This window comes from Sarcophilus harrisii, chromosome 1 (assembly GCF_902635505.1).
Source record: "Sarcophilus harrisii chromosome 1, mSarHar1.11, whole genome shotgun sequence".
In the NCBI taxonomy this organism is placed as follows: Eukaryota; Metazoa; Chordata; class Mammalia; order Dasyuromorphia; family Dasyuridae; genus Sarcophilus; species Sarcophilus harrisii.
Genome location: NC_045426.1, coordinates 226,756,794 through 226,778,128, shown reverse-complemented (window position 1 = coordinate 226,778,128; position 21,335 = coordinate 226,756,794). Strand labels below are relative to the sequence as shown.

The window sequence follows — 21,335 nt, the reverse complement described above, 5'->3', positions numbered from 1 at the left end:
AAGATAAGTATGATGAGCATAGCAAAGCTTGAGGCTGTAACTGATGATGGGATAGACAGCCTTTTTGTCTCAAGCCAGCCAGTCGATTAGTCTGATGGCAGTTGCATACATTCTGGAAGTTTATCTAATGCCTTTCTTTTCTTACTAAGCCATATGACTGACTTTGCACATTTGGGTTTAGAGCCCAAAGGATTTGCACTGTGTGCTTTGCAACCATAATTATAACACAGAATTTAAGTTTTCAAGGCAAACAATGAAATATGTCATGAATTTATGGGAAAGTTTTTACAGTGATAAGCTGAACAAGACCAATGAAGGATACCAAGTCCACAAACTTGTGTACAATGTACCTGTCTTTTCTTTCTCTACTGCACATAGCCTTAAATGTATGTGGTTCCCAGTGTAAAAGTAAAAGTCACTGATGAAATCATGTAAATGCTTGACATTGCAAAAGTTAAATATGTAAACATTGAAGATTTATTGCATTAATTTAAATTTTTATCTTTCTCTTGTCCTTATACATTTAAAAGAGAACAACATTAACATCTCAACTATTATTATCGTTATTGTTTTGCAGTTCATTTAGCCATTTTGTAAAATATTTTTCACTATGCAATTTGGTGAATTTATTGTTGCTTTATATTATCTATGATTGCTTTCAGTATAACATAGTTTATGTTTTCTGTTTTAACATTGGTTTTTATTGTTGCAATATGTAAATTTTTGCCTTTGTTAGAGTTGCCTAAAACATAATAAATTTGTTTTACCACTTCATTTTCATTCTGTTTATACTGTGTTTTAAAAAATGTGATTCTTTTATATAGTAGGCTTTTCAAAAATCCTTTTCTCCTTTTACTTTATTTTTGGGTGGGAAATTTAATCCATCTACACTTAGAGTTAGAACTGTTAAGTTTTTGTTTTTTTCATTACATAGGCAGAAGTGCACATGCATATTTTCTGCTACCCTTAAGTTAGCCTTTAGTCTCTGTGGTTTATTATTCATTTCATATATTAGTTTGACTTGGTCTTCTCTAGCTCACCCCTTTTTCCAGCAGGTCTGCCCAATCTCAAATTATTTGAGTTTACTCTTATTATTCTTTCTATTTTTCTTCCTTTTTTTTTTTTTAGTCTTCCTTTTCTTAATGTAGATAAATATACAAGGTGCCTAATCTTTGGTATCCCATTCTTTTCCACTTTATTCTTCTATTCCCATGACATTGATTGTAATGCCTATTACCAAGAAGTATTATTTTCATTCCTCATGTTTTCTATCTACTTAGCTTTCTGAGATACTCAAGAATTTATTGCCAGAAATATTAATTCTCAGCAGGAGCAGTCAGGTACAGAAGGAAGTGTTATATAATTGGGGAAATCTTGATCCCTGTTACTTGTTTTTTTCCTTTACCCTTGTAACTTGATACTTTGGGTATTATGCCAATCTCTCTTTGAACCTATGACTTTCTACAACAGTCAGCATGTTATAGATGTTCAATAAATTTGTCCTCTTTCACAGGAAGAAAAATATGTATTTCTTTGGGTTTCTTAGAAATTGTATTGAAGTTAGGAGCAATTAGGTTGCAGTAGATGGAGCACTGGGCCTGGAATCAGGAAGGTTCATTTTTCTTGAGTTCAAATCTAGCCTTAGACACTTGCTTTGAGACCTCTGAGAAAGTAATTTAAGCCTGTTTGCCTCAATTTCCTCATCTGTGAAATGAGCTGGAGAAGAAGATAGCAAATCACTCCAGTCTCTGTCCAAAAAGCCCTAAAAGGGATTGCAAAGAATCTAAAACAACTTAAAAAAAACCTAAATAATAATATTGAAATTAAAAATCTACCCATGTTTCAAATATGCTGTTTCCAGGAGAGAAACTGGGCATTACTTTTAGTTCCCAGTATTATTGTGATCAATATTATTTCCTACTGTAGTCATCATATCATAAATTCAAAATTATAATCTAATGATAGATACACTAATTTTGTCAATTTCTAGTAGTACCTATTGCAGCATTTCCTTAGAATTATTTAACAGGATAAAGATTGGTAGAAATGTATTCTTTTCATGTAAAAAATAATGAGAAAAAATTTTGAAATCTTGCATGTAATCAGTAGAAACAGATAAAAAATATAAAACTATTTTTTTGTTTGGTCTTCATAAAAACTAATCAGATGTTTATTTCCCCACAATGGTAATGATTATTTCCTCACAATGCTAACATCTTCCAGGGAAATTTAAACACAGTTTCCTCCCTAAGGAGTTTCTGTCTACTCCACCTAAAACTGTGTATATACTGATAATGCCAGGAAATTCTGACATGTTGTTGGATCAAACACTTCTGAAATATCATGTATTTTTTCTGTTTTAGCAACTGCACTGTGTAGTGGTTGGGAGTGAAAATGCCAAGCGGTATTTTGAAGCAGTTCAAGGATCAAAAGAACATCAAGGAGAACTTTTTGGGATCCACAACCTCTTCAGACTAAGATCTCAAGGCTCCTGTCTTACAAGGGATATCTTGGAGGTGTGAAATTTTTTGTTTGTTTTTTGCATTTTCAGTGAGGTTTTAAACAATAATTTAATTTCCCTCCTTTTGTGTACTATGAAATAGAAGTTAATATGCTTTTCTAGATCTTAAAGAAATTGCAGGGTTTTTTTGCAAAATATATTACAAGATTCTTAGAATTAACATTTTTAGAGAACTGCAATCAGACTTTTGAAAAACTATGCTTTGTTCCTTTAAATAGCTTTTCTCATACACATTCATAAAGTTCCCCTTCCCCCATCCACACACAGGCCTGAACATGTGACTCTTTTCCCCCCTCAAAGGCATTTATACACTGACAAAAGGAGGTGTATTATTTTGGAAACAGCTGCTGAAATTTCAGGGAAAAAAATTCCTCCACAAATAAACAAAAATATAAAATGTGTTTTGATTAAAAATTACCAAATACTCCCTGAGATGCTGTCTCATGTGTCATGGAGATTTTTGTTTGCTGTTCCCAATAAAAATTCCACACCAGTTTTCAGACTCTTCCAGTTATGTTCATCTTCAGCATACAGATGTTTCTTGTTCTTTAAATGGAACATTTTTGTATCTTTCCAAAAAAGTTTTAAAATTTTTCATTACACAAGAAATTTGAGTTCTTAGACTTAATAATTCTGTAATAGATATTGGGAAGGGCAAAGTACTTCATGGACTCATAGAATGTTTATAGTTAGTTGGTTATATCCTTAAATAATATCCAGTCTAAAATTCTTTCTTTACAAATGAATTATCTAAGACCAGAAAGATAGACTTATTCAAAGTCATACAAATAGAGAGTAGCAAAGCTTTTATGTAATTTATCATCATCAGTAGTAAAAATAGTTCTTTTTGAGTACTGTGCTGGGTACTACGAATTTAAAAGTTTTTAGAATCATGAAACACATAATAGTCTAATTGGAGATATGGGATATGCACCTTAAATAATATGGAAAGTATGTAGGACCAGATTGAATGTTGAGGGCTGCCAATAATTTTTAATTATTTTGCTTGCTTTAATAATTATTTAATAATTTTTAATTATTAAGCTTGTTTTAATATGTTATATGTTTATTGTTCTTCTGCTTCTCAGCAGCCTTTGCTCCACTGAGGTCCAATCGACAAAAATTTTATACCCAAGTTAAACTATATATATTATATGGACCTGCAAATCATTCTCCCTTTTTTCACATCACTTGGCTCATCATCTGCCTCTTCTACCTATATACCAGGGTAATTCATTATTTACTCAGATATTCTCTCAAAGTCCTTAATTTCCCAATTCCTCTGCTTCTATAACTTACTCCTTCAGTTTACAAAAGACATACATAGGGATGATTACACATTAGTTCTTTACCATTACTTGCATGTTTTCTACTTCTCTTATTAGAAAATCCGACATTCCCGTATTAGACCGTAATCTTTTATCATTCGACCCCTGCCTATGCCTCATTCTTCCCAAACTTATTCATCATCCTCTCTGAATCTGCCAATCCCTTCAACTTTCACTAGATTCTTAAAGCCATTACCCCTACTCTGACTACTTTCTGGTCTCAGCTTTCTTGAATCACTTGCCCCTTTGTACTTAACCTCTTCTCAAACTTTAACCCTAGGTTACTCCCACCATCTACCTTCTCCACTTTTGCTCTCAAATTACTAAATGAAGCTAACAGAAGCCAGAATTTATAATGCATGAATTATAAAATCATGTTATCCAAGATTCTCTCAAATTGATTTGTTGTTTCATTCTCTACAGAAACTATTACAAACTTGTTTGAGATCTCTGACACTTCCCTGTCCCCACTTCTTGCAGTTGAGGTCCTTGCCTCATACTTTATTGAAAAATTGCAATCATTCAATATGAACTCCTCCTTCTCTTCTTCTTTTCATCTTAAAACTCTTATGACATCATTTCCTATTCTCTCCCCTTCTTTCCCCCTGACATAGTGGTCAACCCTTCTAATATATACTTGACTCTGCCCCCCTAACATTGTCTAGCAGATTGTATCAATAATTATCTTCCAAATTCTCTTAGATCTTCAGCTTTTCCTTATCTATTGATTCTTTCCCTATGGCCTTCAAATAATCAAATCTCTCCTATTCTCTAAATTAAAAAAAAAAAAAAAACCAACCCCTTGGAATTATACTATATCACTTTTGCTTTTCCTTCCAAATTCCTTGAAAAAGCTTTATGTATTCACTATCTCCACTAACGCTCCTCTAAAAAGGTAAAGGAGATAGATTTGATAAACTAGGAACCTAGATGGCAAGTAATTGTTTTTTCTGAGAAATTATCTTAGTCTAGAAATTCAAAGGTAGCCACTCTTATACTTCCACATACTCCTTAGTTCTTTGCAGTCTATTTCCCACCTTCATAATTCAACTGGCGCCACTCTTCAAAATTATCAATGATCTAGTAATTGCCGAATCTGATGTTTTTCTCTCAGTCCTCATTCTTCTCTACCCATCTGCTATGTTTGATATTATTGATCACCTTCATATAGAAGATTTTACCTGTAAGTCAGATGGAAAATTCCTGTAGTCATGCAGTGACAAAGCAGATGGGAACACTTTTTTTAGATGTCATTGCTATTGATAAAAATCATATCAGTTGATTTTGACATTTGAGAGTGACAGAGTCAGGTGATAAGAATTTTCTTTTCTGAGTCTTCAACAGATATGGCTGTAGTATCTGCAGAAAAGTTATCAGACTGAAAGGATGATGGTTGTGGGCAGTGAATTGGAAGCCTTGCTTATTATCAAGGCTTTTGGGGTCAGGATCCTAGGCTGTCTCTATCAGAGTCTGAAAGGAGGTAGTGATGACAGTGGTTCAAATTGCCTGGCATATGCTGCCTCCTGCCTATTCCACAAGTTCCCAACTGCTTAACCTAGCGTGGCCCACTTGCCCTGTGGACCTTTTAGTGATAATTAGGATTGCAAGTTAGCTGATCAGTTTCCCAAGTATTGCTTAAAATTATTTAAGATTCTTGTAGGGATAGTAATTGTTTTATTATATATAAACATTACATTATTTTATCTTCTAAATTATGTATAACTTAATTATTCATGGCTCTACATTAATATATTTTCATAACACTGTTAATACTAGATGTATAATATGGCTGTTTTACTAAGCCTAGAAAAGTAAAAGTTACATACTAAAAATTATCTAAAATTACTATATGTTTGCAATATAATTTGCAAACTGAAGAAGAATCTTAAAAGACAGACTCACTGAGTTTCTCTGTGTTAAGTCTGAGAATTAGCAAACCAGTTCTCTTGTTGATCTAGTTGTTTTTATTGCATAGTTTGCATAGCTTTCTCTAAGTGATTTGCATTCTCTTTTGTTGCTGTTGTAGAGGGAAGGCCAAGTGGAAGCAGGGGTCATGACAGCCACTACATGGTTGAAAGAAGGACCTCCAGCACACAAATTAGAAATGGTGAGTATTCTTTGGGATTTTGCCCCAGAATACATAAATGTATATGGCTGGAGATTTTTCTTTTCTCCTTTATGTTTATGCATGCCAAGAAAAATCTTTAATATTGGTGAGAAAATAAAAATAAAAATACTGGTTGAGGTTCATTCCAGAAAAAGTCAGAGAATTATTTTCACAAAAACCATAGTATGCTATTTACACTAACTTTCTATTCTTGAATTTTCATCAAATATTAGAATATCCTTTAGCTAAATTCATTTATAGCAGGACTGAATCAAATGATGACTCTCAAATTAAATTGAACTGTGCTTATTTGAATCATTACCAAGCCTAAGATCCTTTTATTATTAAAATACAAATTGATACAAAATTAAGCAAACAAACAAAAACCTAGTGAGCCAGTTCAAACCAGAAGTCAATAAATCTTTTCTAAAAAATAAAATCAAATCAGTACTGTCTCTGAATCAAACCATTTCTTTTGCTTTGTATCTTACATATAAAAGTAATTATTTTGATCCAATGACAGTGCTTTGTTAGCAAATTGCCCTATTACCAGGACATTCATGTAACATTGAATTTATCCTTAAAATTTAAATGAATGTAAAAGGCCTAATACTTCCAAGTGCTGTCTAAAAAAAATAAATTTTTGTAAATCGCAGCAAATTAATTTTTATAAATAGATTTGATATTTGCTATGGGTACTATATATTGTCCTCATCTTGTACAACTTGGATGTTTATATAAGCATAATTAGGTAATACAGTAACAACATGATATAGCGAAAAGAGCACTAGAGTCACAGGACCTGAATTTGAATCCATCTCAGGCATGCAGAAGCTGCATTACTATTAAAAAGTTACTTAATCTCCCTTGTCTTCCATTTCCTTAATTCTAAAATGAGGAAATTGGATTAGAGGCCCTTGTAGGTCCTTTCTGATTCTCTGGCCATGATTCTTTTTTTTTTTTTTTTTTTTTTTTTTTTTTTTTTTTAATAATAGCTTTTTGTTTTCAAGATATCTGCAAAGGTAGTTTTCAGCATTCATTCTTGCAAAACCTTGTGTTCCAAATCTTTCTCTCTCTCTTTGCCTCTCTCCCTCCCCTAGAAAACAAGTAATCTAAGATAAGTAAAACATGTGAAATTCTTCTAAACATTTCCATATTTATCATGCTGCACAAGAAAAATCAGATCAAAAAGGGAAAAAATGAGAAAGAAAATAAAAAGCAAGCAAACAGCAATAAAAAAAGATGAAAAATACTATGTTGTGATCTACATTCAGTCCCTCTAGCCCATTTTCTGAATGCAGATGGCTCTCTCCACAAGTCTATTAGAATTGGCCAGAGTCACCTTTTATCTAAAAAAGCCATGGCCTTCAGAATTGACCACTGCATAATCTTGCTGTTTCTGTGTCATATGTTCTCTTGCATCAGTTCATGTAAGTCTCTCTAGGCCTTTCTAAAATTATCCTCCTGAACATTTCTTATAGAATAATAATATTCCATTTACCATAATTTATTTATCCATTCCCCAACTGATGGGCATCCACTCAGTTTTCAATTTCTTGCCACTACAAAAAGGGATGCCACAAACATTTTTGCACATGTGGGTCCTTTTCCCTTTTTTATGATCTCTTTGGGATAAAGACTCGGTAGAGACATTGATACATCAAAGGGTATGCATAGTTTGATAGCCCTTTGCATAGTTACAAATTACTCTTTGGAATAGTTGGATCAGCTCACAACTCCACCAAAAATGTATTAGTGTCCCAGTTTTCCCACATCCCCTCCAACATTTATCATTATTTTTTCCTGTCATCTTAGCCAATCTGAGAAGTATGTAGTGGTATTTCAGAATTGTCTTAATTTGCATTTCTCTAATCAATAGTAATTTAAAGAATTTTTTCATATGACTAGAAATGGCTTTAATTTCTTCTTCTGACAATTGTCTGTTCATGTCCTTCATCCATGATTTACATAAATATTAAACTCCTGAGAGTATTCTGATACAGAAAATATCTTTATTTCTGTTTGATTAATCAGTAAGGAATGCTTTACTGCTGACTGTAAGCTTTACCAATGACATAATACAATTTTGGATTTATGTTGCAGAAATTATTTCTTAATATCTTTATATTGTATTTATTAATGATGGCTAAGTGGAGCCTCCAGATCTTATTTTTAACCAATTTTCCATCATTATTTGTTTTTTGATTGTTTTGACAGGGAAATTGTTGGAATTTGTGAATCTTTAATGCTTGAACACATACGTGGAAAATTTTTTCCAACTATTTTAACCCCCATATAAGAAGAGGTTTTGAATAGTCAAAGGATATTAACAGATAATTTTCAGATGCAGAAATTAAAACCATTTCTAGTCATGTGAAAAAATGTTCTAAATAATTATTGATCAGCAAAATGAAAATTAAGACAACTCTTAGGTACCACTATATACCTTTCAGATGTTGAAGACATGGGAAAACTGGGACGCTGATACATTGTTAGTGGAGTTGTGAACTGACCCAACCATTCTGGAGAGCAATATGGAACAATGTGCAAAGGGCTATCACATTGAGCATACCCTTTGATTCAGAAGTGTCTCTCTGGGCTTGTATCCCAAAGAGATCCTAAAGGAGGAAAACAGATCTACATGTGCAAAAAAATCTGTCCCATTCCTTTTTGTAGTGACAAGAAACTGGAAACTGAGTGGATGAGCATCCATTAGTTGGAGAATGGCTCAATAAGTTATGGTGTATGAATGTTATAGAATATTATTGTTCTCTAAGAAATGATCAGGAGGATGATTTCAGAGAGGCCTGGAAAGACTTACATGAAATGATACTAAGTAAGTGAGTAGAACCAAGAGAACATTGTACATAGTAACAACAGCACATATAGAAGAATTACATAAATTCAACCTATATTGGATTACTTGGCTGTCTAGGGGAGGGGGGAGATAGAAAAAAATTGGAACACAAGATTTTGCAAGGGTGAACGTTGAAAACTATCTATCAGTATGTTTTGAAAATAAAACTTTTTTTTAAAGAAGAAGTTAGTATTTCCAGCTATTTAGATTGAGATCTTTGATTTGATTTCTGTATCCTGAAGGACTGGCCTCTCTGCTATAGATTTTCCCTTTTTCCCTACAAATAATTATGTATGCCTTCATTTAAGTCCTCTTTCATCTGAAAAGCTAAAAGAGTAGGCTGGAATAACATATTTTTAAAGCTTCATTTCCTCAAATCTTGAGTTGTTAGCAACTCAGAGAGATTGTTACTTGTCATTAATCACACAGGTGATAAGTAGCACAGCTAGTATTCAAATTCAGTACTTTGATTCCAAATCCAATATTCTTTTCACTGAACCAGCTTCTTACACTATACTCTTATACCTCATCAAGAGAAACTGTGTAAGGCTTCCCAGCATAGTAGGTGAATTTGTGGGCATCTATGAACAAGAATTGCCAAGGATGGTTGGATATTGATATGAATCACTGGAGGGATTACCCACAGCAATTAGAACATAGCTACTGTTATTTAACCAGGTTCCTTTTTTAGTAAAATACTAGATGTAAAGCGCTTTGTACACATTAAAACACTAAATGAATAAGAACAGACATTGTGTTGGTATTTTTATTCATTTTCAAGAGGCAGTGGCCATTGATAATGATGATGAATTGTAATGTTTTCTCCTGGGAATGTTCCCATTATTCTTCCTTCTTTTTTTTCTTTTATAATTTAGAGTGCAGATCCTGAATGTCAAGAAAATAAAAAACGACAATCTGAGGAAGTAGTAGAAAAAGAAGTATCTGATCTCTACTGTGACTTCAGTGATGAGGAATCCATGGAAAGCTCAAGAACAAAAATTGCTAAAAACAAAATTTCTGATAAAAGTAACACTGCAATTTCTCTAGGACAGCTTACTTTACTTCAATGTGGTTTTTCCAGGTTTTTTGAGGGGAAAGCTGGTTTGTTTGAAGAAAGTGATGAAAATGTTGATTCTAATGATGAAAGTTCTGATGATCAATCTTTGCATTATCTAGAAGAAGGAAAAGATAATAGAGTCAGTAACTGCCAGAAGAGTCAGAGCCAAGGAAATATTTTATTGCATCAGAAAACAACTAGCAACCTAAAGCATAAAGATAAATTTAAATGTCAAAGGAGGACAGAAACTCTAAAACTCAGTGTTTCTTCTGATTCTGAGAATAAAAGGGACTTAAAAAATAAAGATGAACAGTCCTGTCCTTCCTCTAAGACCACAGAAGCAGAAGATAGTTCAGATGCTAGTGATATCATCTTTCCAACACAATTTAGAACTGAAAGATTGTTTTTCCCTAAGAATGATGAACAAGTCTTTGATGTATCTGAAAATTCCAAAACAGAAAATCCCTTTAAAAGGACCACCAGTGTTGATCATTGGTCAGGTTCCAAGAAATCTGACTTTAATGTAAATTATTCAGCTGTTAATAAGATAAACCACCCAGAGAATATTGTCCAAAAATTTCTAAAGGAAAGGAAAAGTGTAAGCGATATTAGTGATGAATCAGATGATATTGAGATATCCTCAGAATCAAGGATAAAAAAGAGAATAATTAGCTCTGTTAAGTTTAAACCCAAAAAAGGAAACAAAATGAGCCTTCACGATAAGCTGGAAACAAGCCAGCTATATTCAGCAAATCTAGATGGTGACTCTCAGAATATAAATGATTTTTCATCTTCAGATGATGATTCAGCAGCTAGTAAAATCACTTTCTCCAAAAAAAGTCATAGGCAAAAAAACAAGAAATGCAGGCTTTCTTTTACAACAGAATCTCCTGACTATAATAAAAAAAATACCAATTTTCCCAAAATACTTTCAAATGAAGATAGTGACATTATTCAAGAACAGAAAGGCGAATCCATGGATAACATTTTAGGTGATTATAAATTTTCTCTGAATATTTTTATTAAAATGTTTATTCACACCATTAGAAATTCTCACAGCACCCTTATCTAATTGCTATGGCTTCAGTTTTCAACTTTATGCAGATGACAGAATCTCAGAATTGGAATTTGTCATGTATTTGAATCCATATATGAACAAAAATGATTTCTACAACATTCTCAACAAGTGGTTATCCAGATTTTCTTTGAAGACTTTCAGTTAGGGGAAACTTTTCTACCTATTGGGAAAACCCATTTCACTTTTTGAACAATTCTCATTGTTAGAAAATTTTTCCTTAACTTTTCCTAATATTATTTCCTTGCAACTTTTACCTATTTCTTCTATTTGTGCCTTCTTGAACTAAGACTCTTACAGGTAGTTTAATATTATTTCATGCGATAATTCTTCAGATACGTGAAAACAGTTTCATGGCTTTTCCTGAGTTTTCTTTTCTTCAGTTTGCCTATTCATAGTGCCTTCAGCTAATTTTTGTATAGTGTAATATCATAGGATCACAGCTTAAAGCTTGAAGAAAATTAAGAGGTCATCTAATACAACTCTCTCATATTGGGCATGAGAAATCTGAGGTCCAGGGAGATTATCATTTGCCCAAGATAATACAGGTACTAAGAACACAAAGGCAGAAATTAAACCTGTCTTTTGATTTCAGAGCTAGTTCTCTATTCATTGTATCATACGGTTTTTCATTTGAGATGCCCTCACCATTCCAGTCATAGTCCTCTGAATGCTCTACATTTTATAATCTCTTAAAATTTGATGCTTTACACTGTGCTGTAGATGTTCAGGGCATAATATATCATAGTACTTGTATCTCTACAGTCCTGAATTTTATGTTTCTCTTAATGCAGCCTAAGATGTCATTATTTTTTGTTTGTTTTTTTAGCCACCACATCACACTGTTAATATGAAAATTGCTATTTATCTGTGCTTTCCTCATTTTGTTCTAGTGAAGTTAATTTTTTGGACTTAAACTAAAGAATTTTTCATTCCTCTTAATTAAAATTGTTTTTAATGTATTACCCCAATATTTTAATCTTTTAGAATCTTTTTTTGTCCTGATTGTCATCCAGTATGATACTTATTTCTCCTAGCATTAGGTCATATGCAAATTTGATAAGCATGCCATCTGTACCTTTATCCAAATAATGGCAAATGGGTCAGCTTCAGATCCTTAGGTTGCTCCATTATAGAACTTCTTCCAAATTGACACTGACCCCTTTCAGTTCAATTGTTTACCTAATTTCAAAACTACGTTTTCAATCTTCTCACCTTATATGGCAGACTTTGTCAAATTTTTTTTGAGAAATCTAAATAAATTATATCTTTAGCATTTTTATCTAGTAATTAAATAATCTTATCAAAAGAGAAAGTCAGCTTAGTTAAGCATAACTAATTCTCTCTCTCTCTTTTTTCTCCTTGTGAATGTCTGTGTGTATAGCTCTTATGTTCAGTCTTTTTTTTTTTTTTTTTACCATTATTTCCTTTTCTAGGCCTTTGCTTACCAACTTTTTAATAATGTATTATAGATTTTTTAGAAGCTAGAAGTCACATTATGTGGAATCTTCAGACTTCCTGCTTTTCTCCTTTTTTTTTAAAAAATAAAAGGATTTTCCCTTTTAATCTATGGGACCTATACAAATTTATGGTATCTTCCTTTTTTTCTTTGAGCTTTCAAAAAATCCAAGTAAAGAACCAAGAAAAGAAATGCAAATTGAAGCATGCTACTTTCTTTCTTTTTTTTTTTTAAATCTGTTTAGTTTTTCTTACTTGTATTTTCCCTTTTTGTTTTGATTTTTCTCTTACACTATGACTACTAATATGGAAATATGTTTAAAACTTGGAACTCAAAATTTTACAAAAGTGAATGTTGAAAATTATCTTTACATGTAACTGGAAAAAATAAAATATTCAATGGGAGGGGGGAAGAAATGAGAGACTAGAGAGTTTAAGGATTAGAGATAGAAATGTGAAATCCAAACCTGTATTTCATTGTTCAAATTACAAAGCTACATAACAGAGTTGAAATCTAATAAGAATGGAAATTGTAAGATAGCAACTAGCTACCTTGATAATTTCAAATCATCAGACCTAGAAGAAATATGTAAAAAATTAATACATGTAATTTCTTAGTCATTGTCAACATTTGAAAGCTCATAGAAAAAAGGGAGATACCACAAAATTGTAGTAATCTGCAGAGTGTAAATTTTGTTTCTTCATTGCCTATTCAAATTCTTTCAATTTCTTTTTCTTCTTGCTAAAGCTAACATTTCTAGTACAATATTGAATAATAGTGTTGATAATGGTTTCACCCTGATCTTACTGGGAATGTTTCTAGCTTATCCCCATTACATGTAATGCTTGTTGATGGTTTTAGATAGATGCTGCTTATCATTTTAGGGAAAGCTCCATTTATTCCTATGCTTTCTAGTGTTTTTAATAGGAATCGGTGCTATATTTTGCTGAAGTTTTTTTTTTTTTTTTGCATCTATTGAGATAATTATGATTTCTGTTACTTTTGTTATTTATGTGACTAGTTATGCAGATAATTTTCCTGATATTGAACCAGCCTTGCATTCTTGGTATAAATTCTATTTGGTCATACATAGTGTATTATCCTGGTGATGAATTGCTATAATCCCTTTACTGATATTTTATTCAAAATTTTTGCATTAGGGAAATTGTCCTAAAATTTTCTTTCTCAATTTTGGCTTTCTAAATAGTTTATATAGTATTGAAATTAATTGTTGTTTAAATGTTAGGTAAAATTAATTTCTAAATCATCTGGCCCTGGGGATTTTTTCTTAGGGAATTCATTGATTGTTCAATTTTTTTTTTTTTTTTTTTACAATGGGGTTCAGTATTTTATTTCCTCTTCTCTTAATATGGGCAATTTATATTTTTGTAAATATTCATCCTTTTCAATTAGATTGTCAGAATTACTGACAAACATTTAGGAAAAATAGCTCCTAGTTATTGCTTTAATTTCATTTTCATTGGTGATAAATTCACTCTTTTCATTTTTGATTTGGTAATTTGGTTTTCTTCTTGTTGAATTAACCAAAGATTCATCTTTTTTTTTTTTTTCATAAAACCAATTCTTAATTTTAGTTGTTAGTACAATAACTTTTTGCTTTCAATTTTATTAATCTCCTTTGATTTTTAGAATTTCCAATTTGATATTTAATTGGGGGTTTTCACTATGTCCATTTACCAACTTATTTAATTGCATGCCCAATTAATTGATCTCCTTTTTCTTTATTTTATTAATTTAAGCATATAGAGATAAAAAATTTATCCTAAGAACTACTTTGTCTGCATCCCATAAGTTTTAGTATGTTGTCTCATTATTGACATTCTCTTGGATAAAATTATTGATTGTATAATCAATTGTATAATTGTATAATTTGTTGTTTGATTTATCCATTCTTTAGCATTAGATTAGTTAGTTTGCAATTAATTTTGATTTATTTTTCCCTGGCCCTTTATTACACATAATTTATGTTGCATCATGATCAGAAAGGGATGAATTTAATATTTCTGCCTGTCTGCATTTGTTTATGATGTTTTTATGCCCTAGGACCTGGTCAGTTTTTGCGTAAGTGCCACATACCATTGAGGAAAAAAGTATATTCTTTCCTATTCCCATTCAGTTTTCTCCAGAAATCTGTCATATCCAACTTTTCTAAAATTCTGTTCACTTCCTTGACTTTTTTCTTGTTTAATTTGTAGTTTTATTTATCTAGTTCTGAGAGAAGGAGGTTGATACACCTCACTAATATGGTTTTGCTGTCTATTTCTTCCTAACTCACTTAACTTCTCCTCTGAGAATTTTGATGTTATACCACTTGATGCATTTATATTTCATGTTGATATTACCTCATTAACTATGGTACCCTTTAGCAAGGTATAATTTCCTTCCTTAATTCTTTTAATTAGATCTGTTTTCACTTTTGCTTTGTCTGAGGTCAGGATCACTGCCTCTGCTTTTTAAATTCATCTGAAGCATAATATATTCTGTTCTAGCCTTTTACCTTTACTCTTGTGTATATCTCTGTGCTTCAGATGTGTTTCTTATAAACAACATATTATAGGATTCTGACTTATTGTCTGCTCTGCTTTCCACTACCATTTTATGGAATAATTCATCCCATTCACATTCATAATTATGATTTCTAGCTGTATATTTCCCTCCATCATATTTATACTTTGCTCTCTTCTTTTACCCTTTCCCTCCTCATCATTGTTTTGTTTCTCATCCTTATCTACCTCAATCTGCTATTCCTTCTCTCAGCCTCCCATCCCTTTTTTCCCCCCCTTTCCCTCCTACTTCCCTATAGAGTAAGATAAATTTCTCTGTACAATAAGGTGTGTATTATTCTCTCTTTGAGCCAAATACAATGAGGTTAATGCTCATGCCCTTGCTTTCCCTCTACTATAATAGGTCTTTTGTCTCTTTATGTGCTCTAATTTACCCTATTTTACTGCCCCTTTCCTCTTCTTCCAGTACAATTCTTTTCGATCCCTTAATGGCTTTTTAAAAAATATTATAACATCAGAGTTCAATCTATTCCCACACCCTCTATCTATACCTCCTTCTAACTATTCCAATAAAAGATACCATTCTTAAGAGTTACAAGTATCATCTTCCCATTAGTGATATAAACAGTTTAACCTTCAAATTTGCTCTCTCTATTAGGGCTGGAGGTCTCACAGTTGGTATGCTTAGCCATTGGCCCACTGAGTTAGGATGGAGGGGCCTCTGCTGCTGATCTGTCTTGTGGCTAAGAATCTTCCCTAAATTCCCCGCACCCCACTAGCATTGAGTGACACTTTCCTTTTACCCAAGACAGGCCTTTCCTGAAAGAAATATCATAACCTGGAAAATTATTTCATTCTGTCTAGAATCTGATTAGAGTCTAGATTTAAGGTTTCTAAAGGAAATTATGAAGAGCTTAGAACATTTTCTGACTTTTTCCTGTCATCTTGGCTTCTCTCATTTCAAAATACTTTCTGGACAGATCCTCTCTTTGATCTCCTATTCAACTCTAACTCAATATGTCTGAAACTGAACTTATTATCCATAAATACCAAATTTCTCATTGTCTTAAATTTTTCATTTCTATCATTGTCATTGCCATTTTCTCAGTTACCTCGCTCAAAACCAGTCACTTTTGAGTCTCTCTTCTGCTGTGTCTCCCAAATTTAACCAGTTCCCTAGTCTTATTGATTCTACCTTTGAAATGTTTGCATTTGCCCCATCCTTTCTCCTTACAATGCCACCATTTAAGTTTCTGCCCTTATTATCCACCCCATCCCCATACCAGATGTGGTAAAATAATCTTCCAACCCATCTATCTTTCTCCATTTTCTTGCTTCTCCTCTCCAGCCCATTCTTCCAGAATACTTTTTCTATTGTCCATTTAGCTTTTCTCAAAAGCTTCTAGTCATTTCCCCCTACTTACCAATTAAATTTTAAATTCCACAATCTCTCTGCTATCTAAGACCAATCTGCCTTCTCCTTCATATACTCTATAATCCTGTCGAACTAGACCAGTTCCTATTCCCTATTGCTATTGCCTTCATTTCCTATACCTGGATTGATCTCCTTCAACATCTTCCTATTGAAATATTACCTTTTTCTTCAAGGCTCAGCTCAGATAGTACCTCTTTTACTAAGCCTTCTCTGATTGATACCCTCAATAAAAGAAACAAAAACAAAACAAAACAAACAAAAAAAGATTTCTCTCCTATCTGTCTATGTTATGATCTTAACAAATATCAACCAATATGAACATTTCATTGATTTCATTTTCTTTTTTAGTTTGCATTACTGTTAAGTCTTCCTCCCAACACACCCACACACTTAGAGCTTTCCCCAGAAACTGTAGCTGATGATTTTTGTGCATTTATTTTCTCTGCTACTACTTTCCTTAAGGTTTCTCTGCTGCTACTTAAACTTAAATTAATTTATTCAATTAATTTTAGTTGAATCTCTAGAGTTTTCTAAATAAATAATCATATCTGCCAAAGATGTAAATGTCTTTTCACCTCATCAACACCTTATTCCCTCAGTTTCTTTTTCTTGTCTTATTGTCATAGTTAACATTTTAGAGCTATATAATATAATAGTAATGATAACAGACATCTTTGATTTTTTCTTGATCATAGTTAGAAATAGCTTTAATATTTCTCCATTACATATATTTCTGGTTTTGGTTTTTGATAGATACTTGACTATGTTTAAGCCAATTAGTCATGTTTGGAATGAAAAAAAAATTCAGTTTGATATGGTATTTTTTTTTTAATTACTGTTAACAAAAATGAGTTTTATTTTGTCAAAAATGTTTTCAGCGTCTATATAATCTTGTGATTTTCTTTTTGCTAATAATCATGTATATTATGTTTATAGTTTTCCTAGTATTGAAGCAATCATCCTTTTCTGGTATAAATCCAAACTGGTATAAATCACGATATACTGTAACATCTTTGTATGTGGTCTCAGAAGAGATTGGCTGATACAGAGAAAATGAAGGACAGATTTTCTCTGTTAGCAAATTTTATAAATGCAGTTTTAAAACCAACTCATTATTATAGAAAAAGGGATCTTAGGTCAAGGTTCTTAACCCAGAGTCCATGAACTTTTTAAAAAATATTTTGGTAAATATAATTCCTTTTATAGTCATATTATATTTTATTTTCTAAATTTAAAAATGTTCTGAGGAGTCCATAGGTTTATCATACTATTAAAGGGAATTCTATTTAGCAAAAATAAAACTTAAGAACCATTGTCTTGACAATCTTCTTTAAACCTTAAGAGGATTAAAATCATTTTGCACATAATATTTAAACTATATTATTTAGGGGAATCTTTCGCATATAATAGATGTGTAATAAATGCCTGTTGATTGATCTATTAGGTTGCAAATCCTTTGAGGGCAAGGAATCTGTGTATGTAATGCATTTATTGAAGCTTGAGTACTTAGGAGTTCTCTTCTGGTCTTGGTTATATAAGCTAAGCTAAATCTTTAATTTAACTCCCCAGTCGTCAGTTTAATATTTATATAGTAGGGAGGTTGAACTAGACTATATATAAAATTGTGTTCATCTTTCACACTATACTAAGTCATGTGTCCTATTTACCTTTGTGCCTCCCCCAAAGCATAGCACTATTCCCTACATGTATTAGGACCTTAATATATTTTTGAAAACTTACTTCAGTTCAGAAAACTTAAAAATGTTCAAGTATTTAAGTACTAGACTAAGTATGCAACACATCTTTGCATTTATATACTTTTGGAATGACATTAATGTCAAAGTGGTCAACAAAAGTTATTACAATAAATATATTGCTGTTTGATTTTCACTTTCAATATGCCTTCTTTAAAAAAAAATGCATGTCTTTTTTTTCAGTAACTAGGAAAGTATACTTGGTTTTGTTTTAGTCAACAAGCATTTATTAAACACCTATATGTCCCAGGCACCATGCTAGGGGCTGGTGATACAAATAAATGCAAAAGGTAGTCCTTGCTCTTAGGGAGCTTACATTCTAATGGGGAAGACAATATGCAAGCAGCTATATATAAACATGATATACTGAAAATGAATTGGAGATAATTAATAGAGAAAAGGTATGAGGATGATTAAGAATGACTTCTTTGGCCAGGGAATCAAGGGAAAGAACATTAGGAAGAGGAAAATTCTAGAGATGGAATAAAAATGATCAGTCAGGAGAGGAAGTGTTTAATATATTAGAGGAAGAGCAAACAAGCCAATGTCAGTGTATCACAAAATTCATGGAAAGGAGTAAAATGTAAGAAACGTAGAAATATAGGAGAGCCCAGGTTATGAAGGACATTAAAAGCCAAGCAGGTGGTTTTATCTTTGATTCTGGAGATGATAGAGAACCTTTGGTGTTTATTGAATGATCTGAGATAGTGATTAGATCAGACCTTAATTTTGGGAACATCATTTAGGCAGCAAGATAGAGGATGATCAATGGTGGAGAGACATTGGAAGCAAGCAAACCAACCAAAAGGCTATCGCAATAATTCAGGAATAACATGATGAAGGATGCTACAGAATTCATCCAAGAGGAACCATGTTCCCTTTTTTTGAGTTTTATCAGTAATATAAGCCACTTTAAATGACATGTGGAAGGTGTCATGACCTATTAAACAAAATGGCTTTATGACTGTGGGCCCAGTCACTCTCTTAGTGTCCCAGCAACTCTCTTTAAGTATTAATTTGTGATGGTAGAAGGAATTTCCACATCTTGAGTTCCTCATGCTATTGGAATTACAAATCAGGACTAACAATTTAAAAATCTGAGCAATGTTGTTAACTTGTACTTAATAGTATTGTTTCTTTAATTAAAAAGATTTACCATTTATCTTCAAAATTACATTTTTTTTCTTTTTTCATATCACAAGTGGCTTCTATCTTGATGTTAAAATTGGTGAAATTTTTTTTATACCAGAAATTATGTTTTGAGAATTATATGGGTATTAATGGCCAGACTTTATAGCATAGTGATTTGAAAATATAGAGAAATATTAATATAGTTTTATCAAATGCTTCATAGTTTTAGATGATTGGCAAGTTCTGTTTGAGAGAGACCTAAAACTGAAATAGTACAGTATTTTAAATCAGGGTAGTGAGTTCATTGCCAGAGCTGTTGGAGGAAGCTTTCATATATCCTGGCTTTCTCCCTATCATTTATGTCCATAATTTTAAAATTATAGGTATCTAAAAACAAAACAACAAAGAATTTAGCCATACTTAAATCTCTTTCGGATTTTTTTTCATTTCCTAAAATGTTACCAATCATGACATTTTCTGGGCATGATACAAAAAAGGTAAAATACAAATAATAAAGCTGAATAAAATCAGTCAGACAAAACTCCCTTAACCATAAACCCCAAGCTTCTGTTGTCACTGTGTCAAGAACATGCTAAAGGAAACAGATAAATCCAGTATTGTTCTTTAAATGAATTACATTCCTTCTACCACAAATCCTTGGATGGCCAAAATGTACCTCAAGTGTAAAAGTTAGGACTGTCAACAAAATTGATTTTCTGAAAATAAGCCTTACACCATGATGAAAGGGAAAGGTTAGACCTAAATAGTTTTAAATCTTTATTTTTAATAAAATCTTTATTAAGAAAAAAGGAAAAATTTCAAATACCTATTAAGCTTTAGAATTGTGATTTTTAAATAATGTCCTGATTGTTTCATTAAGGAGTCAACAATAAAATAATGACAATAATTTATTTATTGATACAATATTATTTTTTTAGAGTTTTTAAAATGTAAATAAGATAGTCATCTTCTCTATTTGTTTTATGGGTTATCCTATCATCTTTGCCTAAAAATACATTTTCCTATACATTGTCTTACTGAAATTTTCTTTCAAAACTCATTTAAGTACTGCCTTCTCCATAAAAGCGTTCCGTATTTATCTCCCTTTCTCTATATCTCCTATCCCAGAGTATAAGTTTCTGTCTCCACAAATTTCTCATAAAAGAGTCTTCTCTCTTGCCTTTCATGTGCATTACCAATGTATGTATCTGTTCCTCTTGTTTAATAGAGTATATATATCTTTGTGAGCAGGAAAGTATATCTTATTTAATTTTTTGTAACCCCAGTATCTAGTAAAGTTCCTTGTATTTAGAATAGGCATTGGGATTAGATCTGGAATTCCCTTGACATAGGAATCTCCTGGATAAGTTAACTTCCCTCTATCAATGCAGGTTATGTAGTCAGTATGTGTCAGAAACAGGACTTAAACGCAGGTTTCCCTCACACATAGTGATAAAATAATTTTTGATTGTTTGAATTTATTTATTTATTTATTTTTGCTAATCTTCAAACTTCTCTAATGTTCATCTTCATCTTTTATCACTTGTCAGATGGTGTTCAAGAAGTGGCTTTTATCCATTCCAACCAGAATGTGATTGGATCAAGCAAAGCAGAAAATCATATGAGCCGATGGGCTACACGTGATGTGTTTGAATTGAAACAGTTTTCACAGCTCCCTGCTAACATAGCAGTATGCAGCACTAAGGTAAAGAGAGCAAACGGTACTTTTAACCACTATCTAATTATTTTTTCAAATAGACTTACTAATAAAGTGATTGCTATAGGAATGAAAAAGACCTACAAATGCCTTCTAGATCAAGGCTTCTGACCCCAAACTACATGACTTATAGAAAAAAAGCATCTGTATTCTTTATTATAGAGTATATAGTGCTTAGCATTTTGACTCATGTAGCTCTCATGAGCAGAACCATAACCTGGAGAAGGTAACTAGCAATTTTCCTAAGTGGAAGAGAGAGATATTTTCTCTTCACGGGCAGCCTTTTAGCCAAAGGAATGGTAGCGCATGCTACTTCCAAGTGATTGGCAGTTTGTTACAGGAATGAGGAGAGTGGAGGACAGGTTCTAA

General features: G+C 32.2%; 1 protein-coding gene across 3 annotated transcripts in view; it reads left to right on the top strand.

Annotated features, from left to right (window-relative positions):
* The window catches only part of ERCC6L2 (ERCC excision repair 6 like 2), a 162,646-nt gene that overhangs the window by 79,569 nt on the left and 61,742 nt on the right, over nt 1-21,335 (top strand). For all 3 annotated transcript variants that reach the window (XM_031937698.1, XM_031937697.1, XM_031937699.1), the window contains exons 14-17: nt 2,364-2,516; nt 5,876-5,956; nt 9,689-10,862; nt 20,800-20,954. In XM_031937698.1, coding sequence (XP_031793558.1) covers nt 2,364-2,516; nt 5,876-5,956; nt 9,689-10,862; nt 20,800-20,954 — 1,563 coding nt within the window. The remainder of the gene's footprint in view (nt 1-2,363; nt 2,517-5,875; nt 5,957-9,688; nt 10,863-20,799; nt 20,955-21,335) is intronic.